General features: G+C 46.3%; 2 protein-coding genes across 8 annotated transcripts in view; one reads left to right on the top strand and one right to left on the bottom strand.

The window, feature by feature from the left end:
* Positions 1-346: 346 nt before the first annotated feature.
* On the bottom strand, positions 347-9,799 carry ACP2 (acid phosphatase 2, lysosomal). 2 transcript variants are annotated; one of them, XM_069017276.1, is made up of 11 exons: positions 9,611-9,799; positions 9,436-9,531; positions 9,274-9,360; positions 6,668-6,820; positions 6,230-6,328; positions 5,984-6,073; positions 3,618-3,750; positions 3,454-3,542; positions 2,735-2,841; positions 2,343-2,518; positions 347-2,260 (listed from the first exon to the last, which is right to left on the bottom strand). In XM_069017276.1, the coding sequence occupies exons 1-11, from the start codon at positions 9,704-9,706 to the stop codon at positions 2,124-2,126; spliced, it is 1,263 nt and encodes a 420-aa protein (XP_068873377.1). In that variant the 5' UTR covers positions 9,707-9,799; the 3' UTR covers positions 347-2,123. The 2 variants fall into 2 exon arrangements, with proteins under 2 accessions (XP_068873377.1, XP_068873378.1); XM_069017277.1 differs by lacking the exons at positions 9,436-9,531; positions 9,611-9,799 and having other exon boundaries at positions 6,668-9,108; positions 9,274-9,346.
* A 67-nt stretch (positions 9,800-9,866) lies between these two features.
* Positions 9,867-24,056, top strand: part of NR1H3 (nuclear receptor subfamily 1 group H member 3) — a 32,111-nt gene continuing 17,921 nt past the window's right edge. The window contains exons 1-2 of one of the 6 annotated variants that reach the window (XM_069017280.1): positions 19,030-19,169; positions 19,449-19,504. The gene's annotated coding sequence lies outside the window, so the exon portion shown is untranslated. The other 5 variants (XM_069017279.1, XM_069017281.1, XM_069017283.1 and 2 more) reach the window with 5 other exon arrangements.

Below are 24,056 nucleotides of genomic sequence, written 5' to 3'. Positions count from 1 at the left end.
AGTGGCTGCTTTGAGGACACTGCTGAACTACTTTTGTAGGGGAGAAGTTTGAGACCTTTCAATAGGAGGGCTATGAGACCTACAACTGTGGTAGAAGTAGCAGTCATAGTACTGGGTGTGATGCAGACCCCTCCAAGTTGGACAGGATGCATCATCAGCTGTATCTATGCACAGCTGCTGCAGTCAAAACCAGTTGATGTCAAATCTCCCTGTGCTACATGTGGAATTGTGAAACAGGGAATTCCTTTAGGAGGGGGTATGCTGCAGTAAATTCTGCCTGCTTTCCAACACTGAGCACACCAGTGCTAGTAGCCCTGTGAACTCTTAGAGAAGAAGAGGAGAAGAGTTCAGTGCTAAATTGATTTTAATAATGAAATGTATTGGAACAAGTACAGAAAGTAATTCACAGTCAAAATGTCCAAATCATTATAGAAACCTTTTCTCTGTGTGTGCAAAATTTGGTGCCTTTAAAAATTACAGGTCTGGTCCTCTTAAATGCACTTTCTATTACCTCTTTCTTGTGCCTGTTCTCACAGGCAGTAGCTTCTTCTTTATGACTGTCTTGCTGTGCAGGAGACCTAGTTTGTATCTTGAGAGGACAAAAAGGTGAGGAAGATGCTGAGAACAGCAAGCTGCTTCTGCTGATTTAGGGTTCCCGTGCTGGCAAATGCCAATTACGGTGTGGAGAAAAGTCCCCAGAGTACTCCTTAAGGGGAACAAAAGGAAATGTTCATAACCTAAGAACTGGCTTCTGCATCCAAGAGGGGAAGGGAACTGCACCAGAAAGAGAAGTAAAAGTAGGAAGTGAATGTGCAGTATCACCATGTGAAGAGCCTGTGCTTCTGGTGCCTGCTGCAGTCTCGTTTTCTGCCAGAAACTACAAAGCAGGTGGTGAGCACTTGGTGTGAAGGTCTCTGCAGCAGCTGCAGTGAGCTGGAGAAAGAAACACACTTCAGAAAAAATGCCCAAGTGTGACAAATAAGGGAATCCACAGTCACCTGCCAACTCTGATTCTTAATGTTTGTTTGTTGTCCATCCAGTAGGGAAGATAGGAAGAAAAACTATAGAACTTGGTATTTTATCTAGTCCTAGGTAAACAGCTCTGCTACATCTCTTAATTACAGCATAAAAACATTCTGCTAAGTAAAGCATATTCCTTGGGCTGAAATCTGGACTGCCTGGAGTACTGCATACTCCCTTTAGTAGGTCCTTGAAGTTCAGATGGGGGAAGTAAAATTCAAATTTGAGATCTTTAGACAGAAACCAAGTTTCTTATCTAGGGGGACTTTCCTTTCTAGAGCCAACATTGCACAAGAAATTGAGTGTGGGTTTGCTATGGTCACAGGAATTGCTCTCTCTCTCATGAAGCTCTTAGAGCTTCTTTGGGTTCTACTCCTGATTCTGTTCTGAGCCAAATGCTAGAATCGATTGAAAACTGCTAGGTTTTCAGTCTTGTCCTGATTTCAATCCAGTCCTCTCTTGAGCCACAATGTGAAGAGGGAAAAAAACCCAGTTCCCAGCAGCAACTACTTGAGAGCAACCTCAGGAAGCACTTTGTCTCCCATCATCCGCAGCAGTTCCCACTGCATGGACAGTAGATGAGTCTTGGTGCTTGTTGGTGAGCTGCACTCTCAGCTGAAGCCCAGCCTTCCTACCATCAGCAGCACTATGGTGAGGGCAAAGCACTCAAAGTAGGTTGACCCTGAAGAGAAATGCATCTGGATGTGGCAGCTGCTGGAGGCCCAAGCTTCTCTGCCACAGTCATGGTGAGTGGTAACATTTACAGTCATGGTGAGTGGTAACATTTACAGTCACTTGAAAGGAGGAAAACGTGAAACTGGCCATGCTGGGAATCCCAGACTGGGTAAGCTATATGAAGACCAGGGGCACCACACAGTATATTGGCTTCAAAGTTAAGGTGTCATTTCCTTAGAGTAGTTCAGTTCTTTTTCTCAGTTCTTTCTAAAGGATGTCACCTTTAGAAAGCATTCAGCAATCAAGTCCAGTTTTGTTCTGGGAAGCAAAGGCCAAAATAGAAGAATGCTGAATAACTGAAGGTGCCGAATCATCCGTAGGGGCAACACAGCTCCCTCCTACTGCCTGGGAAGGAGTTGAAGCAACTGTCAGGCCTGCTCTTCACCTTCATTGGAAACGTGCCGGTAGCCAGGGGGCTGAGACTGTATGCGAAAGAGTACAGTCAAGAGGAGGATAATAAGGAGAAGGAGAATGGATCCACACACAGCCAAACCCACAAAGAGTTCTGTAAGGGAGAAAATAAGTGGTCAGCATGGTATCATCCAGACTTTCCCCTTCTGCCACACTCTGGTCAAGCCTGGGCTCACCTGTGTCGTGCATGCTGCTTGATACCTGGCATTCTTGCTCCCAGTCTTGGGGAACAACAGGATCTGTGAGTTCCAAGAACCTTTGCAGTGGACATTTATGCTGACAGCCAGGGATTGTCAGTGGGAAAGGTTCCTTCCCACTCTCATTCCGGTAAAACATTTCCACAGAGAAGTTACTGAAAACGAAACACAGCAAGATTTTTTTTTCTCTAGTTGAAGTCATCCCTTCCCAAAAACTCAAGTGTCCACACCCTTTCCTTTATTCTGGTGGTAAGTTTTCCTCATGAGAGTCTGCCCAAGGAGCAAGATTGCATGTCCCAAGAGTGGAGCCTAGCCTAGGTATCTAACCCTCAAGGTGAAATCACAGCAGACATCTTTACTGCAGCCCTCACCCATCATCCTCTTGGTACAGTTCAAATAAATGACATGAGGCGTATGGTGCTTGGATCTTGTTGTAGACATCTAGAGCCATCTGCAGTGCCACAAGTGTGGTGTCATGCTGAGAAAGAGGGAAAAAAACCAAATCAGTCACCCTTAGGGATGTGGCAGGGCAGCTCAGACTGTACCAGTAAGGGACAAGGCAGTGCTGAGGGGACATCACCTTCCTAACTTCATCTGGAAAATGGGAGAGGAACTGTACTGCTAGAACAGTGATCTGTGCTGGTGCCAGAGAAGGGGGGGAAGTGAAACAGCCATGTATATCCTGCACTGTTTTTTGAGAATTAATTTCTAGAGAGCAATTTGGAAGAGATGCGTGACTTCCCAGGCAGCAGGCTACTGGAAAGGGGATAACTGTATCCACACTTCTGAAACGTCACATTTGAGTAGCATAAACCCATCTACCAAATAAATAGAGCAGTGGCTCCCCAAAGTCTGCCAGTCTTGTTCGTGAGCCTGAGCTAACAGCAACAAGGACACACTGGGAATTTTCCTCAGGGATCCCAGAAGAATGATGCCAGATACTGCATCTCCCACCCAGTCAGAGGCAAAGATGCATGTCCTGATCACTGTATGAGCTGTAGGGAAGCTAGAAAGGGTTAAAACATCACCACGCCCCAATCCCCTGTAAGCAGGAGGAGATGGCTAAAAGGTAGCCCCAGCTCTGACTTACTGCTGAATAGGCAAGTAGTTTTAGGTTCTGATGGGCAGAAACATTTGCTGCTTTGGTTAGATTTTTCCTTATGTGATCCAGCAGGACCCCTGAGGAAAGAGAACAGCTGGTAAGAGGCAAAAGCCAGGCAGAGCAGCACGAGGCTCCCTCTCTGGTGCACTCACCGCCTTGCAGACGAGCTTTTTCTACCCGATTGTGGATCCCAAACAGAAATTCAAAACCAAAGTCTTTTAGTTGCTTCAACCGAGTCATGACATCTGGTGTCACCCATGCAGGCAAATCCATTTTGTGTGTTTGCTAGAAAGAGAAACAGAATATTCATGTGCAGGTAGCACAGGTCACAGATTAAACAGAAGGGGAGGGTGTCTGGAGACCTGCCCATACTGCTGCTGCTTTCCTACACTATTCTAAATAAGCAATATATATGCTTCTGAACTCACACTGCTATGCTGCATACAAATAATAGATGTGGGTTTTGATGTTGTTTCAGAAAATAATGAGAAGAATAAAGATTACAACCTAGGAGCTACATTTCTGTGAAAGCACAGCTGGAATGCAAGGTTATGTTGTAATTGATACAATAATCTTAGGGCATTAACTTTACATGTGGCTGATTCTGCCCTGCAGATGGCATGCAGTCAAAGAGGGGAAAAAAAACCAAACCAGACAAGTGAGTGAACACAAACTCAGGGTTTCTGATGTACCTGCACCTGTTTCCCTGGAGGGTGTGAGGGCCACTGAAAGACACTGGAGAAAGTTAGCAGGTGCTCTATGGACATAACAGTGGGATGCACCACTGACAAAGCCCTGTACTCAAACCCAGGAGCCCAAGAACTGGGAACCAAGAGAAGAACCTGCTTTGCAGCCAACCCTTTACATGAAAGGATTGGTTATAATGGCAGACAAACAGCACTTGTGGTTTCCCAGCATTGCTGAGCACAATTTTCTATGCCACATCCCATTAGACTTCCAGAATTTGAGGCTGAATATCCTTAAGGGCCCATTCTGTCTGAGCGGTTCAGAGAAATTCCATCAGCAGATTACATAGTTAGTTAGTTCTTCATTAATTTACAAAGAGAACAGCAGGTAAGTTCAGCCTATTTCTTGGACTTTCTTATTGTCTCCATCCAGAGAGCCAGAATGACTCTACTGGCTCAGGTGAGAAAAACAGTCCTCTTCAGGGCATTGTTTGCATGACTTAGAAAAAGGAGGAAGACCAAAGGAGCTGAAGAGACCAATTAGCCTGAGAGTATAGTTCTGAGTGAGAAATACTCTTTCCTTAACAACATTCTGGTTTTGCTTTGGGACAGTGGGCTGTTCTCCAAGTTCTTGGGGATTAGAGTAGTTGTCAGCTGGCCTTCCAGGCCCAATCTATAAGCTCATCAAGTGCCGCCTGAAAATAAAGATTTGAAATTCTTGCTCTCTCTGACCAAAGGATATTTTTTATCAGTAGAAGTTGATTCACTGTGATTGTTACAAGACAGGAAATTGGGTTTGTGATACAAAGGGCAAATTCACGTAGTACAATGCAGCTCTGGACTGGAACATTCTCAGCTTGCAGCAACCCAAGCCGCTACTTTACACAGCAAAGTGCAATTCCATGCTAATTTATCTTTTACACCCCCAAAATAGTGCACACCACTGTATAACCCTGCCAGCGAGCAGAGCAGTCTTGCACATCCATACAATTAGGGTGACACAGGATCAAAATGCTTGGGTTTACTGTGTCCACAATTCACTGGTTTGACATGAAAGATGTCCTTAATTTACGTCATCATGCTGTACAGTTATACACAGAGGAACTTGTATGTAACAACTTTAAGTCTCCTGGATATGTGACTTTTAGTTTAGCATTATCACAGCACAGCTAATCCAATTTTTGATTGTGTTTAAGTCTCCATGAGATGTGCTTTCAACAGAAACCAACTTGAGATGGTAAAAGGGTAACATCTGTCTCTAGAGTCTTTCTCTGCCAAAGGACCTTAAAATAGGTCAAAAAACAGATGTGAGTGAATCCCACTTAACTTAGGATAGCATTATTTTCTTTTAGATATGGCATTAACAGAAGCACAGAAAGAAAAGTGATTGATTTAAACAGAGAGGTAGAGGTAGCACCAGGAATAGTCCTAATTAAGGTCCCAACTTAAATCATAAAGTTAATGCTTCTTCAGTTTGTAGAGATCTCATTTCTCCATTATTGGACTTAGGCTTGTCCGCAGAGATCTAAAGATTTCAGATTGCAATCATTTTCTAGTGACTTTTAAGAGATATTTCTTATGCAGGTGGGACTTTTTCTGACTGACATGATATGTATCTGAGCTACAGAGTGGGAGGTTGTAGGGTGCAAAACCAGGTAATTCTTGGTACATGCCTCTAGTGAGTAGGAACTGTTATTATTCTGAAATTAGAATATTACTTCTAATTGTAGGGTGAAAAGTTGTTTCATGGGATTTTGTAAACTAATTTCCACCAAATCCAGTGAATCCTAAAGACCAGATTCCAGTGGGTGTAAGATGATGGCCAGACTTACTTCACAGAACAGGGTGTCATACACACTCCATATACTCTCGAGAGAGATATCCCGGATCCCAGTCTCCTTTGCCACCATCTGCAGGAATTGCTGTAGGTTTGAGAAAAGAGAAAGGCCTTAAATTGTCTAATCTCATACTGTGTTATATGCACTGGTATCCCTTCCCTTTTCTCAGAGCTCTGATTATACAGAGGTGATAACTACAAGCCTAGAACCACCTTATCTCATGCGAACATCATTACTTACCCAATTCTCTTTGGTCTTATTTATGTATTCTGCTGAGTGCCGTGTTTCAGTCTGTAGCTGTTCATACCGTGGACAAGGGGTCAAAGGGAACTTCAGTAGCTGGGCAGAGACAAGAGCAGCCAGGTCACCAAGAATGCTGGAGTACAGAATTCGCAGTAAACACACACAACTGTAATGAAACCCTGACTGCATCTATAAACAGCCTCGAGTACTGCCTGCTGACATACTCCAGACCATGTGTGGTCTGCTGTGGTGTTGCACCTGACGTGGTAAGTGAACACAGCCCCTGAATTCTCTCATCTTTTTCTGAAAATAGGAAAACCTGTGCAAGGTAGGTCCCAGGAAACATTCAAGACAATCTGAATCAAAACTCTAGTAAATATTTTTTGGACACTATACTACTTGAGTAGTCAATACATGTCCTTGAGATTAACTTACTCTTTCATCAGACTCGGGCACTGTGTGCACAGGGATAGGCTGCCAGGAGATGTTAGGGTTGAACATCTGTTGTCCTCCTGGGGGATAGAGGCCTGCCAGATTGGCCTCTGCACTCATCAGTGTCCGATCACAGTCCGTGCTGCGGATGAAGATCTGCCAGGACAGGGACAGTGCACCATTAGTAACGCTCCTGCAAGTGGTGATGCTCAGGCACAGGACGATGCACTCGCCCAGGAACGCTGCCAAGTGCCCTGCAGCTGCTCACAGACAGCGGGGGAACAGGACCAAGCCTGCTGATATTGGCCTGGACAAAGCTGTAGGACACACACGCTCTGCTGTCGAATGCTGGAGCTGTCTGGTCTGGATCAGTGGGATACCCAGGTGCCCTGAGCAGAGGTTAGAGACAGAAAAGAGTCTGAGGAAGAGTCAGAGAAGAGGAAGACAAAGATGCAGAAAACTATGGGCACAGACAGAAAATGCACTGTATTTGCAGAGCAGGACTGGGGCAAAGTCCTGCATTCTGATCTCAGTTCTAGAAATGACTAGCTGTGCTCAGGAAAAGAAATTACTTCTTCAATCCTCAGTTTTTCCATCTGAGAAACGAAGACAAGAGTGATCTGACTAACAGGAAAGAAAACAAAAACAGGGAGGGCTGGGATTTTATCTGATCAGTGGGTTCTTGGGATTAATGGGCCAAGACTTTACCAAGACTTTCTAGAGCTCAGAAGAGAGAGATCTGAGCCAGAAAAAAGGAGAAATGAGAAAAATACAGCAATGTTCAGAAGGTCAAAATGGCAAAACTTTAGTATTCTGGTATCTGTGTACTGAAAACAATTAAGGGGAAACTGGAGAGAAACCAGTGATAAACAAGAGGAACAACAGGAAATCATAAAAGGAATGTTCCAGAAAACAGCATGTTCGATCTCAAACAAGAATAAAAAGCCTGAAGAATGAAATGTAATGTAAAGATAGGGATTTTTTTTTTAAATGTTAGGAGAGAAACATAAAGTATTTATACTCTGTATAATCTCTCTCATGTGAAGTGTACCTCAGAAACTTTACAGTCACCAAAAAAAACCCCAGCTTGTCTTTTATCTGACATCAGTGTCTGCTCACTTTTACCTGCATGGGCCTGCACTTTTAAGTGTGGCTTGAAAAAACTGACCCTCTACTCATTAGACAGGTTTGCTTTTATCCTTGGTGAGCTCTGAAGAAATAAAAAGGAAATATTTTAAAAGATAAGGATCTAATTCTTGAAGTGTCATAAAACCCCCAAACAATTAAGCTCTCAGTGTACATGCTTTCTTCAGCACCTTTTGCCAGGCTCCAGCTTGTCGCTGAGTCAGGTGACAGATGGTCATATGGTGTCACCCAGAGGCAATACTTCTTACAAGGGAGGTTGCTCAACTTGAGCAAGGGTTCAGGCTTGGTTAGCAGAACAGCTTTTGTTTGCACATGCCTTGGTTTGTTTTTCTTTCTCAAGCAAGAGGAGGAAAACAGTTTCAACTCAAAAGCTGTATCAGAGTGAAGTATGTTTGGAAAGGAACTACTGAAGATAGTTAAAGGATCTATGCTTCAGCCTATGCTGGAAGTTTTGTTGATGAAGCAAATGTCAAAGGGATGTAATCTGAACTGTGATAAGCTGGGTTCTTACTGGGAAGCCCTAGAAGGGGAGAAACAAGGAAAAGCATATGGGAATTCTTAGTTTGCCCCATCTGTTCAATCAGCTTAATTGAGGTCAGATAAAATAACTGAGGTGGTGCAGAGTCTGTAGTGGGACAAGGGGTCTTGGCTGCCTGTTGTCCATCTGAACCAGCCTCTCGTCTGGACACCTGTTCATGTTTCAATTGACTCAATACCTGTTTGATTAACTAGCAGGGGTACTTGGGAGAATTTTCGATTTCCTGACTTTTAAAAATGTTTTATAATTTCCCCTGTGCTTAATACATAGTTCCACAAGGGCTCTGTGACTTCTTTCAAAAGAACCTACCAGTTTCTCAATAACTATTATAAAGTGTGAGAACATCCTAATGAGAGAGAGGGGAATGAATGGCTTTGGGGGACTGAAGCTGTCAGTATTTTACAGGTGAAAGGAAATGAGAGGGTCATTGCTGGCCTGTAACTACTACTTGTATCTCCAGGCTCTGGTGAGATCGTACCTCGAATGCACTGGGGAGGGCAGGGCCAACACGGGCTGCATTCTTGTGAGCTATTGTAGCAGAAAAAAAAAATCTTACGAGCTCGAGTAAGAAACAAATACCAGCTACAACACACATTACTGTTTAGTTCCCTGGACTTCAGAGGGGGCGGCTCGAACAGTCTCACAACTCTGCTTGGATTTGCCTTCGCACCCGCTGCGAGGGCAGCGCCGAGACGCGGCCGATCCGTGCCCCGCGGCCAGGCTCAGCACAGAGCCTGCGCTTGGGCCCTTCTTCTTCTTCCTGCGGTGGGAACGGGCTAAGGAACGAGAATATTTGGAGAGGACGCCAAGCGCCGGCGTTTCCCTTCTCAAAGGAGCCACCCGCAGCCCTGGCCCGCGCGGCGGCCCGGGCCCTCCGTGGGGCGGCCGAGAGCGCCGCTCCCCGAGCCGCGGGGCTGGCACTGACCTCCTGCCGCCGGTACGTGTCGCTGAGGAAGTCGCGGTAGCGCCGCCGCAGGGCCTGGCCCAGCTCCCACTGCTGCCGCATCCCCACCTGCAACGGCACCGGGCGTCACCGGCGGTCCGAACCCCGGCCCGGCCCCCGCCGCCCGCCCCGCCCCGCTCGCACCTGCGTGAGCTGCCCGAATCCCTGGGGCCAGGCGCTCTCCTGGTACGGGTCCCGCGGGAAGGCCTTGATGGGCGAGCGGTCTCCGTGCCGGTACACCTGCGGGCGGCACCGCGTTACTCCAGCCCGGCCATTCCGGCCCGGCCCGGCTCCCCCCGCGTTCCCCCGTCCCCCTCACCAGCGTCACGAAGCGGAGGCTGCGGGCCCGGGCGGGCGGCGGCTGCAGGCACAGCGCCAGGAGCAACAGGACAGCACCGTCCCGCCCGCCCGCCATGGCGCTCGCACACCGCCCGGAACCGAACGCCGCCGGCCACGGGCCCGCGCGGACGCGGTTTCGCAGCGCACAGTCCCGGCCGCGCTCCCGGCGCTGTGCCCGCCCCCGAGGAGGAGGATCCCGGCGGCGGGACGGCCCCGCTCAGCCCCCTGAGCGGCCGCGTCGGGCCCGCCGGGGTGGCGGCGCTGATCTCCGCTGTCAGCCCTGCGGAGGCTTCGTCCCGGGCTGCAGCCGCGGAGGCGCTCGGTAGGAGTGGGGGGGAGTGAAGGCGCAGCGGTGTCACCCACCCCCGCCGCGGCTTCGCTGTAGGACACGAGGTTTCAGTGTTCTGACGTTGTCCGTGTGCTCCTCCGTAAACTCGTGGACAGGAGTAGGGGAGGCGCCCTGGCACGCATAGCCCGGCAGCCGCGGCGCCGTGGGTCGCTAATCGTCGCATCCCTTGGATCAGCCTGAGGATGCCTGTCTGTGTGGAAGTGGAAAGCTGCTGCTGCTCCTGGCTCTTGGCAAAGAGGCTGCCCAGCGTTGGCGGGTTTTGTCCAGTTTTGGTAGTTCCTTACGAAACTTGGTCGAATTAGACGAGTGTGAGAAGAAACCCAGCTTCTGCTGCTGGCTGTGCATCCGCTGGATCGTTGGCCTCGGATCTCGTAGGTGCCGTGTAGAGGGAAAAATCATAGGCAGTAAAACGGATCTAATGATATTTAGTGTTTAGCTCCACCCAAAAGTGCATAGAGGGAGGTGAGTGTATGAGGTTCTCAGCTTTTTCTTTTTTAAGAAAAGAAGGAAACGTGGCTCTCGCGTTTGCAAAGAAATCTTGGAGTCATGACGCACAGCGGCTCATAACCCAGCTCTTTTGTACCTGTTTATTTGCTTAAAACTTTCCGTAGTTTGCTGCGTTAGGAAGTTGTGTGTCGGGTCTTAGTAAGAGGGCCAAATTGTGAAGCAGAGGGCAGGGTTGGTGCAATACACGAGGTTCAACTGTTTAACCTGAATAACTGTTTAAAGTTTAATCATGCTAGAATACTTAGTGAATTTAAACTAAATTCTCTTTCCTATCTCTAGGAGAGCACGAAGCCGCGTAGTATTTTTTCTTTGTTTGCCGATACCGCACCACCGAGGAGGTTGTTGGGGGGTGCTGGAAGGAAAAGGCTCTCTGCGGAGGGGGAGTGCGCGCTGTTCCTGCGGCACCTGCTTTGGGACTGTTCTGTTGTTCCTGCTGGTTTCGCTCGCTCCTGCGGGCTGAGCCGAGGGCGGCCAGGCGGCGGAGGCTCGGTAAGGCCGGCGGGCGCGGCGCGGGACGGGGCTCCAGGCGCAGGTCACTCCCGGGCGGTGGGACCGCGCGGGGGCCCGGAGCGTTCGCATCCCGCAGGACCCGCGGGGGCGGAGCGGGGCGGGCGGCGCCTGCACGTGACCCGGGCCCGCGTGACATCACGGCAGCTCCGCCGCGGCGCCGGGAAGAGCGCCGGGAACAACGCTGGGAACAGCGCCGGGCCGGGCCGGGCCGGGCCGCCCCTCCCGCCCGCGGCTCGGGCACCTGCGCCACGGGGGGCGGCGGCTGCGCATCGCCGGGAGCCGCGGCCCGAGCCGGTAACTTTTCGCGCTGGCTCTGGCTGTGGAGGCGGCGGTGCCTCCTTCTCGCCGCCCGCGGGGCCGTGACTCACGGCGGGGGACAGGGACGCGCTGTCCCGCCCCGCGGCCTGCGGCGGCCCGAGCGCCGCAGCGTTCCCTGGAACCCGGAGCCGGCGGCGCAGCGCCGCCCGCCCGCGTCGTGCTGCCGGCCGGGCCGGGTGGCGCTGGAAGGTGCTGGAAGGAAGAGGGACGGCGGCGGCCCGTCCCGCTGAGGCGCCCGGTGCATGGCGGGGTGCGGGCCGGGCCGGGCCGGCGGCGTCCCCCGAGTGGGGCCCGGCGGATGGGAGGGAAGGCGTCACTCTCTCGGCCTGGGTCCGGAGCCTAGCGCCGGCAGTGATGCGCGGTGTGTGCTGGCGGGGACTGCGCGGTCGCGCCGTCGGAGAGAGTCCCTCTGCTAAGGGGATCGGAGGCGTCTGGGAAGCGGTGTCAGTTTCTCGTTGCTGTTGTCGAGCATCTGAAGAGCCCGGGTTTCTGTCTGCTTTCTCCGGAGGTGCTGTCAGGAGATGTTTACTTGCTTTGTGGTAGCTTGTTAGCTTTCCTCTCCGCTCAACTTGCAGTTCTCTATGTCATTCACCTGTTGCATCCTGTCAACCCAGGTCGAGAGTTTTCCAGGACAGAAACTTGTCTGTCAGTTTGCATGGTGCTGTTAAAAGGTAACTTTGCTTACGTTGGTGGTTACTCCTCTTTGTGCCATTTCACCGACGCTTATGGTGCTAAGGTCCACAGATCTGTTAAGACAGGATTTCGTTATGGGCCAGAAGCAAACCTTGGATCATCGGTGAAAGAGAAATGCCTTGTCTCCTCAGACTTGCTTCCATTCTTTTCTTTTTCCTAAAGGGATAGCTGGGCCCTTCCCTGCAAGGCTTTTTTGAGGGAGTCTCCAACACTGAGTCATGTTTCTGACTAACAGTTTGGATCTCTGTGTGTCAGACAGTTTATGCCTATGACTGCAGGTTATGTTTGTCTGTAGGGAAGAGTCCTCTCAGATCTGCTTCTTGTTCCAAGGTTCATGGAGTTGATCTGCTGTTCCTGGGTGTCAGAGAGAAGGCTATACCTGAGGATATCCTTACATTTTAATTATGGAATCAAAAACTGTTTGGAAACTTCAGCCAGTTGTTGCTGACCTCAACCCTTCTGTTATTTGGGCTGTGGAAAGAGGGCATTGGACATGGTACCCATTGTGCCAGGACCAGGTGGAGGTTTGTCTTGCTAGACTTCTTTGCCATCATACCTGTGGCATATTCACCAGAAGATACCTCTGTTGCAAGGCTTGTAAGGGCAGACTGACTGTGTGGCTTCCTGGTGTGACCCCTTTTTGAAATCTAGCACTTGCAGTGATTCTTTCTCACACAGGCATATACTCATACATCCTTTTTCATGCAGGAAGGCCAGCTTTTGCAGGAGAAAAACCAGAGTGAAAATATTTAACAACTTTCTCCCAGACCCCCAAAATAAAAGGTGGGGGAAAAAAACCTAAACCAGCCTGAGCGGGGACAGAAAATGGGTCATTGTGGAGCTGCATGGGAGTTCTGTAGCTGCTGAAGGAAACTTGCACTCGTGTTGCACAACACTCGTGCTATGAAGGGATGCAGGGAGAAGTACCACAGCAGGGACTATATATATATATATATAAATTGCCTAATCTAAAAAAAATAGAGACAGGAAACTTTATCACAGAATTAGTGTGTCCTGGCAGTGTGCCTGGGGTTGCCGTCGCTTGCTGTTTCCAGTTACTGCTGCTGCAGCTCCCTGTGCCTTGTCAGCATGTTTCCCTCACCAGCTGGCTGTGCAGGAAGGCAGGCGGAGGCTGTGCAGGACGGGCATGCAGCCGTACAAATACAGAGCAGGAGTTTGCTGCCTTAGCCCTGTCTTACACCTGCAGGAAGAGTCGTCTTTCCAGTGTGTTAAAGTGCATTTGATTGCTATGACTTTCTTTTCCTTTCTCTTGGATTAATCCTTGCAACTCTGCATGCTTGTTCTGAGGTAAACAGAAGGATTAATATTTTGCTGTTGTTAAATGTTTGATCAGTTGGTGATGGTCTCAGATCTCAGAAGTATCTCTCTTGTAATTAGATCTGGTCTGTGATTGTATGGCTGTCAGAATGGACAGTTTTCAAAATTTCAAGTTTTGATTTTAAAATCTTCAATTATTGCTGTTTTTCAGAAGTGATCCCATCTGCCTAAGGAAGCGTATAGAATATAATGTGCTTTGTCTTGGGTGCATTGAAGGATGATCTTGCTTTCTGCTCTGGAAGCAGCTGCTGTGAAAGTCTCATTGTTGCAGATGTGTGGGTCTTTGCATGTTGAATAGGAAAGCTTATCAGATTGTCACTCTCCCTCTTTTCCCTCCCCCACAAAGTAATGAGATTCACACACCTGACAGTCTTAGAGAAAAATTAGTCTTCCAGAACTGCCAGAGGTGATCCTGTCCATGGTGGTGGGGGTGGAACCTACATGATTTTTTAGGCCTGTTCCAATCCAAACCATTTTATGATTCTGTATGAAAATACCGTGTTTAATTGGGGGAGAATGTTCTGCTTATCTGCTGTAGGATGTATTAACTTGTTTTCCTTACAGCATAATAACTTAGGAAGGCAGAGCCACATTCTCTTGCTGTGGAAATTCTCTTGGTGGGAAGGAACTTCATCCTGGGAGGGAATTCAGGGGAGTGCTTCTTTCTGATAGGTACAGGTCTACATTAAGGCTGTAGGTTGAACTTGGTTGTTAGATCATACTTCTGCTAGTACACAACTATAATGTTTGACTTAGCATTTTCATTGTAGTTACTTTAGATTTGAGAGATGTTTATAATATTGTTCAATTAAAAGAGGCTGTCCATGTTCAGTCAGACCTTAAAAATTTATCAGTTACAAATGGTACGATGTCTTCCTTTAGCACTCCTGTGTCAGTTTTGTTGTGTGACTTTCTGCTCGGGACCAAATACTTTTTTTTCCCATATTTGGAACATAGATTCCTTTCTTGTGTTCCCACTAAAAGGGAGACACCTCTCAAGGTAGTGTAACTTGTACTTTTATATCTGGAGATCTCAAAACCAGATTTCCTGTAAAGCAAAATTACTTGGTTTATGGAGTGGCAAAAAGAAAATGTTAATGTGATTTACATAATTTTGGTGTAATATTATAAATCACTTTGAAGTATGCCCTGTCAAGCTCTTAACAATCTTATTTGGGGAGGACAAAGGTTAACTAAGGTAGTGCACAGAGGAGAGCAGAGCATTGCAGACCTTCCCAGTAGGTTTAAGGAGGGGAAAAGATAAATGTTTATTTAGTAAGAAGTTGGTGAAGAAATGAAGAGAAAATGTTAAAGAATGAGAAATCTAGTTCTTGTTTTGAGCAGACCCGAACTAGTGCCTATGAGGATTAAGTAGGAGAACTATCTCGTGGGATGTGAGAATTGAAGCAATTTAAAAGCTGGGCTGCAGAGTCTGGTTGTATTGTGTACTCATAGAAACCTCTCCGAGATGTAAATAAGATGTTAGTTGAGTATCAGACTGATTGCTAAAGCACATGACTGACAGGAGAGTAGGTGTCTCCTGGCATGTAAGGCTTTCTAGTTTGTTTAAAGGTTTAAAAAAATATTGGCAAATATGCTCATAAAATTTCTTGAAATAAGCAGGGGTTGGAAGTTGTATCCCCTCTCCCTCCCAGGAGCAGGGCAGTGTTGGCCCATTGGTCCCACTATGAGGCAAACAAGGTCTATTGGTTTAAATCAAGACTTCTCACTTGCTGATAGAAATCATGATTAAAGTTAGTGATTTAAATAATTCATTTAAACTTTGTGTTGCATTTGATAATTTCTTAAAAGGCAGCTTTAGTCTAATGAGTTAGGCTCATCTATTACTGCTTCTTGCCAAGCAGGACCATACAGTGTATCCAATTATGTTATTATATCACAGTAAATGTTTACATTACAAAACGGTCAGCTCTATTTACTGGGTGAATTTCTTTCCTCATGACTTGTACAAAACTGCGTTTGAGTAAGAAGGTCAAATCAAATATGCACTTTCTTATAATTCTACTATAATCAGACAGATCATGCACTGGATACATAAGAGAAAATATGCTTGTTGTAGTGTGCTATTAAATGATTGATTCTATCAGGGTAGTGTTATCTGTACTTAGCAGAATGAACTGGTTGGTTTTGGTAATTGTCTCTTTCCAGATCTTAGAATGAGCATAACTCATCATCCTGGAGATTGTAAGAGAGAGATATCTCCCACCTGTTTTATGCTGCCTCCACCAGCTTTGAGTGAACTGAACTAATTTAATAAGTGAATTGGAGAAACTAATCTTTCTGCCCCGCTTTTTTAAGAAAGATTTGTTTTGTACTTCAGTGGCTTCTGTGGACTTAGTGACTTTCTTGAGTTTAGGAAATAGACTTTTTAGACATTTTCCAGTAGTCATGTCCTGCTTGAATAGGCGTGCATGTGTCTGTTTAAATGGTTGTTTTAGACTCCGTCACAGATTACCATTAACTTAGAAAGTAAATTGCACAAATGTAATCTTAAAAACTGTGTGTAAAACCCATTTAAAGGATCATGTTTGGAATTTAAGTAGTCTCATCTAGAGGTCTTATGAAATGAGGGCAAACAGGTAGGCTTCTGTAACAGCTCTGTAGCGTATCTTGGTTGCCAGGGACATACATGCAGAAATGTGCCAGCCCCCAAAGGACTCCACATGCCTTGCCAGGGATTTTTGCTGGAGGATTTCACAGTCAGGCTGTCAGGTAGGCACACGCAGTGGCTTTTTGCACGCCTACCGGCAGAAACTCGCATGCAGCTTTGTGTGGGCACATGAACTTGCACTGGAGCAGCCTTTGAGACTTGCTGTGGTGGTGCATGCCTTGACATGCAGGCACACATGTACACTCAGTCCTGTGGGCAGCCCTCAGCAGCGTGCATTGGCTTGCATGAGAAGTGCCACCGAGGCAGGGCAGCTCAGCCAGCTGCAAGCTCCAAGAGTAGGAGGAGAAGCTGTCACCTGGCCCTCAAACAACTTTGTGGTTCCACTCTTCTGATTGAATGCTTCCCACCTTTGGCCATTGGGTGCAGGAAAGGAATAATATGCTGATTTCTGTGAAAGGGCCAGGAAGCAATTCAAAAGATGGCTTTTGTGTTTACAGCTGGTGAGGTGGACATTCTCAGACACCTGCATGTCTGGACAGGAAGCCCCAGGTAAGGATATAATTTAAGGCCCCTATAGCATGTGGACAGGCAAGGTTGCACTAATGCATCTTTAAGGAAGGTGTCAGAACTCCTTCCTTAACAAAGGAAGAGGGAACTTCGGTTGTGAGGAGCATTTTAAAATGAAAAATAAAAATTTAGAATGTAAGATATAAAATAACTATGGATCATACAATGTAGTCTCTGTTATCTGTGTGTATCTGAAAAGCAGGGGCATAGCTTTCTGTCCTGCATGGGACTGAAGAAAAATTTTTCCTTGGTCTGCAGAAAGCTCCCAAGCTGCTGTTTGTTCTTCTAGAAATGGAACAGGAGTGGAGAAAGGAGAAAACTTTGCCTGAAGAAAGTATGAATTTTCTCCCTATCAACTGTGCTTTGAGAGCATTTTTTAAAGTGCTGCTTTTAAGCAGCAGAACTTGGGGTGAAGGCTGAAGAAAAAAACAAGAAGAGACTGCAGACTTTGTTCTCCCTTGTTTCAGTATCATCTCCTGCTGCTACTCCCTCATACTTGCTCTGGGTGGTGCCTTTAGCAGTGTCCCAGAATCAGTGGGCCATCCACACCCTTCTTACTTGACACAAGGATCAAAATAAGAAATGGAGCCATTTTTTGGCTTAGTCCCATTGCCTACTCCCACACGCTCATACATGTGCTGTATTTTGCAGCCCTGATCTTGGATTTGCATTTATTTCTGAGAAGTCAAGGTGATAGGAGCACTCTGAGAGGATAATGTTTGCTTGCTGTCTTTGTGCAGACCCTGCTGGATCATCAGTCTTTGCAGGATCACGGGCTTCTCATTTGTCCGTGGGTGATGGCTTCCTTCTTGTGGCAGGGTTGTACCAGAGTTGGGGATAATAGACTGTACTCCTTGCAGCAGGATACTTGTGACAAACTGAGATGGTCTGATGGTTATGTTCTTTTGCATTTTTCTGTTAGAGCCTTTGTGCAGACTATCAGTCTGTTCTGTGCTGTGTTATTGGGGCAATAGGAAAACGTTGGTCTGTTAGCACCTCTGGTCTTTTTGTGCCTTCATAGGGCTCTTTCTGCATGGATGAGGGTGAGGCCTGGGTGCTTGGAGACAACCTGCGAGGAGAGTCAGTGGCTCTGTTTTCCCATCTGGTGGGTGTGCCGTGAGTGCAGCCATTTCACTGGCTGGTGTTTGAGCGGTGGACTCTGTCCGGCTCTGGACTATTTTCCAGCTGAGTATTTGTGGTGATGTCAGGCAGTGTGAGAAGGGAACATGACTTGGCAGGACAAAGTCTGCAGAAAGTTCAGCTCCACATTTGGCCAAGAGCCTCGAAGGGAATGAGATCTACACACACATTCTGCTATACAGCCTGTCACACGCCCCCTCACATGCTCCCTTCCTGTCACACACATCTTTCTCTCACTTTCAGACCTTTAACCCTTCCCTCCTAGCTTCTGCCTGGTGGGTTTATAAAATTCAGAAAAGTCCTCCTTATTTTGTTGATACTGTACCCTGTGAGGCTTCAGTTCCAATGACCCCAAAGCAGAAACAGCCCATAGAGGCCAGAATCCAGAAGAGTAGTCAAAAGCAGGGCAAGTTTACTTTGCAACAAAGCTCTTAATAGTCCTTTATTCTGACCTGCACCCCTCTGCCAGTCTTCACTGTGTGTCTTGGCAGCTCTTCTGATCTCCTTTATTGCTCTACTGCAGTCTTCTGGCTGATCTAGGTCTGGATATGTACATCTGCAACCCTGCCTCTCTTGTCCTGCACTTCTAAGAGCAGTATTAGCAAAACCTGTCAAAATAGATCCCTGATGCTGGTTGAGTGGGGAATAGACTAATAGTCAGGCTTACTCTGAAGCAGTTTAAAACTCTGTTCCAGTATTCCTCTGATGTGTTCTTTATTATGGATATTTCTGTAGTACTGCAGTTTCTTCCTGACCTCTGTGCTACATCTAGGGATGATACTTCTATGAATGGGAATTGGTGCTTTTCCCCTACTGCCCTGAAGGGAATCTTAATGAGTTTCCTGCTTGTTTTGCAATCCAGTACTGTATTTCTGGTTTGCCTGTGAACGGTAGTATTTGTTTTGATTGATGCTTTTGGGTGGAATGGAGCTTGGATACGAAGTGTTATATAGCGACATTATTAAGAGGCTGTTTTCTAGAAACAATCTTGTATCAGTTATGGTGATATGCAGCATGCTGATGGAAGTACTCCTGGGGTGGGAGGAAAGGAAGAAGTCAGAAAAATGAACAAACAATTTTATTGTAAGCAGCTCTTCCCTTCTGTTCTTTCCTCTTTTGCCTCTATTCTTCATGTTCTCTAGTGTCATAGCTGGTAGAGGATGGAGAAGACCAGTTTGAAAGAGAAGGTCTGGACAAGGCATAGGAGTTGAGGGCTTCTAAGTTCTCTTTTTGTTTCTCTTTTTGGCTTTGCCGTGATGTATCCTATGGCTTTATGTGTCTTTTGTCATCTTGTCTTCCTGGTAAAATGGTATAGCTGCTTCTTTTTTGCCTTCATCTGTTTTAGTAGCTCATTGCTGTGAATGGACTGTGCTGTGTTCCTGCTCAGAGGAGTCAACAGCAGTTTGAAGTTCTGTGTTGAAGAGATGCTCTGAGACAGCCTGGGGAGCTGAAGAGATTTCCCTTTCATGATGCCAGCTGATAAAGGTGCTTGGCTAGAATAGGCATGGATCATGAAATATTCTTCCCTTACTGCATAGTTGAGATGAAATAATTTTTTAAGATAACAGGTAAAAAAAAAAAATCAGTATGTGGGATTATTTATCATTATCATTTTCTACCTGCAGAAAAAAGGTCTGCAGTGTTCTTTTCTAGACATAATCTAGTTGCATCTCCACTACCAGTATGTTATTTTGGGTATTGATTCTTGCTTCTCTCATTTTAATTTTTTTTCTTTTTTTTTTTTTTTTTTTTTTTTTTTTTTAGTTCTGATCTCTTGCTTCAGGTTGGAAGTAGCATTGGGATGACTTCTCAGATCTGCTGTGAGTCAGACTCATGTTTCCCTGAAGCAGGGCTATAACATCTGTGGGACTAAGGGTCATAAAGGAGGAATGTATGATCCATGATGAAGTTTTTGGCTGTAATGTGGTGCTCCAAAGAAGGTCCACAATTATTGAAGAGAGAGGCTTCTGTAATTCTCCCCACTCCCTTCCAACTTCCATGCAAGCCCCATTTAAAAAAACCCAGCTTTTTGGACCTAGTTGGTTATTGTCATAGCTTCTGATCTCAGTGATACTGAGTATTATTTCTTGTCTCTTTTAAACTCTGTTCTCTGGGAAGACAAAGGAAACTCTGGGTTGTAAAACTGTGGCTTCAAAGAATGCCTGACTGTTATGTTTTGCTATGTATAATTGTGCAGAACAAGATATTGATGGCTGAGTAAATATAGAGAAGGCACCCAGAAAGACACTGAGTCTGTGGTCTTGATTTCCATGATGTCATGCAGTGGCATTTATAAAGAAACTGAGGTGGTGGGGTCAGATTGCATTTTTGGCCTACAAGTAGGATATGATGAGCTGTCGGTGCATGAAGGGTGTGTAAGAGCTGGTCAGCAGCAGGAATAATGAGCTGCAAACATCTCAACTTTAGTTTTCCAAACTGAAGGGGAATTTTATTAGTAAGCAGATTCTTTTATAGTAGGAAGTTTTGTTGGTTGCTTGAAAACTTTTCACATTTCATTTTATTCTTTTTTTTTTTTTTTTGGTTGGTCATGTGTGTATCAGGTGCTGTAGCTAGAAATGTGAAGGAATGACACTGTTAGCCATTACAGGGGCCCTAGAAAGAATAGCAGACATGCAAACCAAAGCCACCTTTGCATGGATACATTTAGATGTGCAAGAGGAAAAGACTTACTGCTAGGATAGCTAAATTTGCTTGGAGAAATTGAGTGCTACTGGCAAAAGAATGTTGTTCCCTACTTAAAGTGAATTTCCTCAGGGAAAAATTGCTATTGTAGTTGATGCTGACATATTCTGTGGACAAGGCCCCAGGCTGGATTCCCTCCCTTCCCCTTCCCAAGAAGTGGCACAAAGCTGCCCTTTGCTTTTCTGCTAGCAGGAGGGGGCAGCTGCTCTGCTTTGAGTGTTTCATCCTCCTGGGAGGAGAATACAGGAAAAATCCCTGTCAGAGATTCAGTCGTGCTTCCTGCCATCTGAAGGTCGGTGCTGATAATGGTGTTGAGCTGTCAGTCCTAGCCAGACACGGGGGATTACTGCAGTTCAGCTACAAACATCAAGTTCTGCTCATGTTCATCCCTGTGGGTGCTGCAGAAGTTGGTGTCCCTCTAAAGGGGCTGTGCTCTGTCTCCTCCCCATGTTGGGACACTGGCTTCTCAGCTCACCTGGCCAGACAGAACTGAGAAGGGATGACTTGTCATTTTACAGGATGGCTTGGAGGGGAGGGTAAGATGGACGGATGCTGCTACTTTCACATCTTCCTTTCTGTAAGCCTGTGCATGCCCTGGTTTTGGCCATTCCTGAGGTGGCTGTACTCTAGGTTAGCCAGAAGCTTGAAAGCTGAGGTGACGGTAGAAAGCTGAGCGAGGCTAGAGATTTTTTTTGCCCAGATCAGGACTGTGTTGTTTTCCAGAGTTCAAAGGAACTTGTGTCAATGGCCTTTTAAAGGACTTTTTTGGCAGCAAGGTGATATCACTCCTGATATCACTTGTTACTCATTTCCAGTTCATTAACCAGGCAAAATTCTTATCTTCTTACCATAATCCCTCCCTCCCTCTCCCTGTTTCCCTCCCCTCTCTCTCTTTGCTTCTCTCTTCTTCTCCCTCTTCCCCTATCCTCTTGTCTGCCTCTTTCTGTCTCCCTTTGTCAGAGGGACTAATACTTCCTTGCAAACAGGAAGAGAGGCGAGAGCAGCCCTGTGTGCAGTGTGAATGAACTCCAGTAACCCCATCTCCTTTCTCCTCCAATCAGTTGCAGAACCAAGGACATCTGGCAGTTGGGAGAGAGGGAGAGAGGAAAAATAAAGGCACAGCCCATTTCAGGATATTACCCACCCTGAAAGTAGTCACACGTATGCTCTCTTTTCTTCTTGCTCCTTGTGTTGACATGGCTCTCTTTGATCAGGCAGAAACCAAGAGTTGAAGGGAAGGGCAAAGCCAAAACCTCAGCCTTTGCCAGGCAAGGTATAATGAGAGGCAGGTGAGAGAGCAGGGAGCCTCTGCTGCTGGATGAGGCATGTGAGCAGGAGAGCTGACTTGCAAAACAGTTGCTGTTAGGGGTGAGCTCTGCAGAGCCTGTAGTTTCCTGGGTGGGACTGCAGTCAGCACGTTCTGTCATCATCTGATTTAAAATTTGGGAAGCCATATTTCCAAAATGAGGGAGTCTGCAAGGTTCTGCAGGAAAGAAACAAATCTTATACTCTGCAGATGGTGGACAAGAAACAAGTTTGGTTGTTTGGCCTTTTTAGCAAGCAGAAGTACTTTGGGCTTATTTGCCCTGATTTATTGCATTATATTTGGTCATACAGTTGTCCCTTAAGATTCTAATTCACTTTGCTAACCCATTTGTTCACTTGTTTCAGTCCTGTATTCCTTCTTGCCTGATGTGGGGTGAAACTAGCTGGGAACTTCTGTTGCTTCCATTGTTTATAATAGATACTCTCCACCCATGGAATAGCTAAGTCGTATTGAGTTCAGATTCAGAAATGTCTATAGAACTCTTTGCATTTTGGTTGTAATTATAAGGTCTAGTTCTGGAAGGAAAGTTATGGAGACTTCCAGTCTCCCAGCACTCAGCTTTAGGGTGTTTTTCTGTAACAGCCAGACTTTACCTGTCTCAGTGTTCTTTTAGGCATAGTGTCTTTCAGAGTTACACCTTTCTTCTCTTCCCAGTACTCTTTCAACCAAGTGACATACATTTGTTTATTTTAATCTTTCAGTTGTTAGTCACTTCTGCTGTTCTCTGAACTTTGCTGTGGTTTCCATACCTGACCTGGGTAGGAGACAGCATGCCTTGTGTTGAGACCAAACTAAACCCAGTGAGAGCTGGATGCTGCAGTGAGCCCACTTCAAAGGGAGAGACAAATGCCTGGGCAAAGGCCATGCCAGCAGTCAGCAAAGTTATGGATAATAAAGGAGTTGGTCAGCAGCAGGAGTAAAACCCAGAGTAAGGCGGGGGACAGGGGGAGGCAGGATCTGAAACTCAGAGCTAGGGAGGGAGAGGTGGCAATTAAGACCCTTAACTTGAGGGCAAGAGACCAGAATGCAGCTATGCAGCTGGGAGTGACCTGTAGGACTCTTCTGCATAATTGTCAGTGGTGGCAACAACTTAAAAGGCTCACAGAGCAGTGCTCAGTCTTCAGCTGCTCATGGTCAGATGAAGTTTAGCTGGACAGCAAATGAAAGCGATCAGGAGCTTTTCTTTATCAGCTTGGCACTGACGGTGGATCGCAAACTGCTTCCAGTTTGTGGTTACCTTTATGCTTCTGGGAGATTAAAATGGATAATGCGATTTCAGTGTCCCTGCAGTTCTCTGAGAGAGGGCTTTACAGCAGGGACACTGAGCTAGTCTGTTCCCTGAGAGTTGCAGATCTGTTTTTTTCCATTCTTTGTAAACATACTGTTCAAAATCATTCTTTACACTATCCTGTTGCACTGCTTTTCACATTTTGCATTTTCATGGTTTGTCCCTCCCATTGTCAAGGTTATTATTCTTCCACATGAGTTTTGACAGTTTTCACATGTAATATTACTTCATTTTCAAAGCGACAGATTCATTTTCTGTCTTGGAAGGTACAGGGTATCTTTTTCAACCTTTTCCTAATTGAAACCTGTTATATGTGTACTTCTGCCTCACTCATAGACCTGCTATCTGTTTCAGCATTTCTTGAGAAATATGATGATGTAGAGGGAAGGAAGAAGAATGAGCCAACATGAGCTGGGAATAATCTTTGTTTCTTTGAGTCAGCTACAGGGTAGTACCAAGTTCCTAGGGAAGAGTTGTGAAAACACACTGGCTGCTGCACCAGACACAGTATAGCAAGAACATTAGGTCACAAAATATGGTTATTCTCTATGAAAGGATTGGAACAGTGGTGCCTCTCAAGGGGCTTAGTTCTCTGCTGGTGCTGTAGAGTCACGTGAAATCTCAGTCTAACAGATAGGGTTTTTTTCTTGGCAATTTAGATCTGCAGCCAGCATTTGATACCCAAGGTAGCGTCATCACTGTGTAAGTTGTGCATTTAGGTTTCAGCAGAGGTCATTAAGCACTACCCTGGGCTCAGCTTTCAGAGATATATGCTAGCACCCAATGTGAATCTGTATTGCGTGTCGGAACACATTAGAAGCCAAAATGCCAAATTATATCCCTGCTTTAGTTACCTCTGAAAGATAGCCCTTCCTGTCAGATGCATTTGTTCATTAACAGCCTATTAAGGCCCATGCACAGAGGTGCAGTCCTGTTGACACACAGTGAGCACAGTCATGTTAGCATATGTACACAAATGTGAGGTCTCTTCTGCTGGTGCTGACACGCTGCAGAGTGCATGCTTGTGATTCATTAGAGAACTGAAACATATTTT

The sequence above is a fragment of the Aphelocoma coerulescens genome, chromosome 5 (genome assembly GCF_041296385.1).
Source record: "Aphelocoma coerulescens isolate FSJ_1873_10779 chromosome 5, UR_Acoe_1.0, whole genome shotgun sequence".
Classification (NCBI taxonomy): Eukaryota; Metazoa; Chordata; class Aves; order Passeriformes; family Corvidae; genus Aphelocoma; species Aphelocoma coerulescens.
Note: the sequence above shows the minus strand (reverse complement) of the source record. Positions and strands in the feature narration are given on the sequence as shown.

Coding starts and splice junctions, on each gene's coding strand:
- ACP2 (XM_069017276.1), bottom strand. CDS start 9,706: ATGGCGGGCGGGCGGGACGGTGCTGTCCTGTTGCTCCTGGCGCTGTGC. Junction 6,821..9,273: donor ACACGTACCGGCGGCAGGAG/GTCAGTGCCAGC, acceptor CTGTCCTGGCAG/ATCTTCATCCGCAGCACGGA. Junction 6,074..6,229: donor ATAAGACCAAAGAGAATTGG/GTAAGTAATGAT, acceptor TCAAACCTACAG/CAATTCCTGCAGATGGTGGC.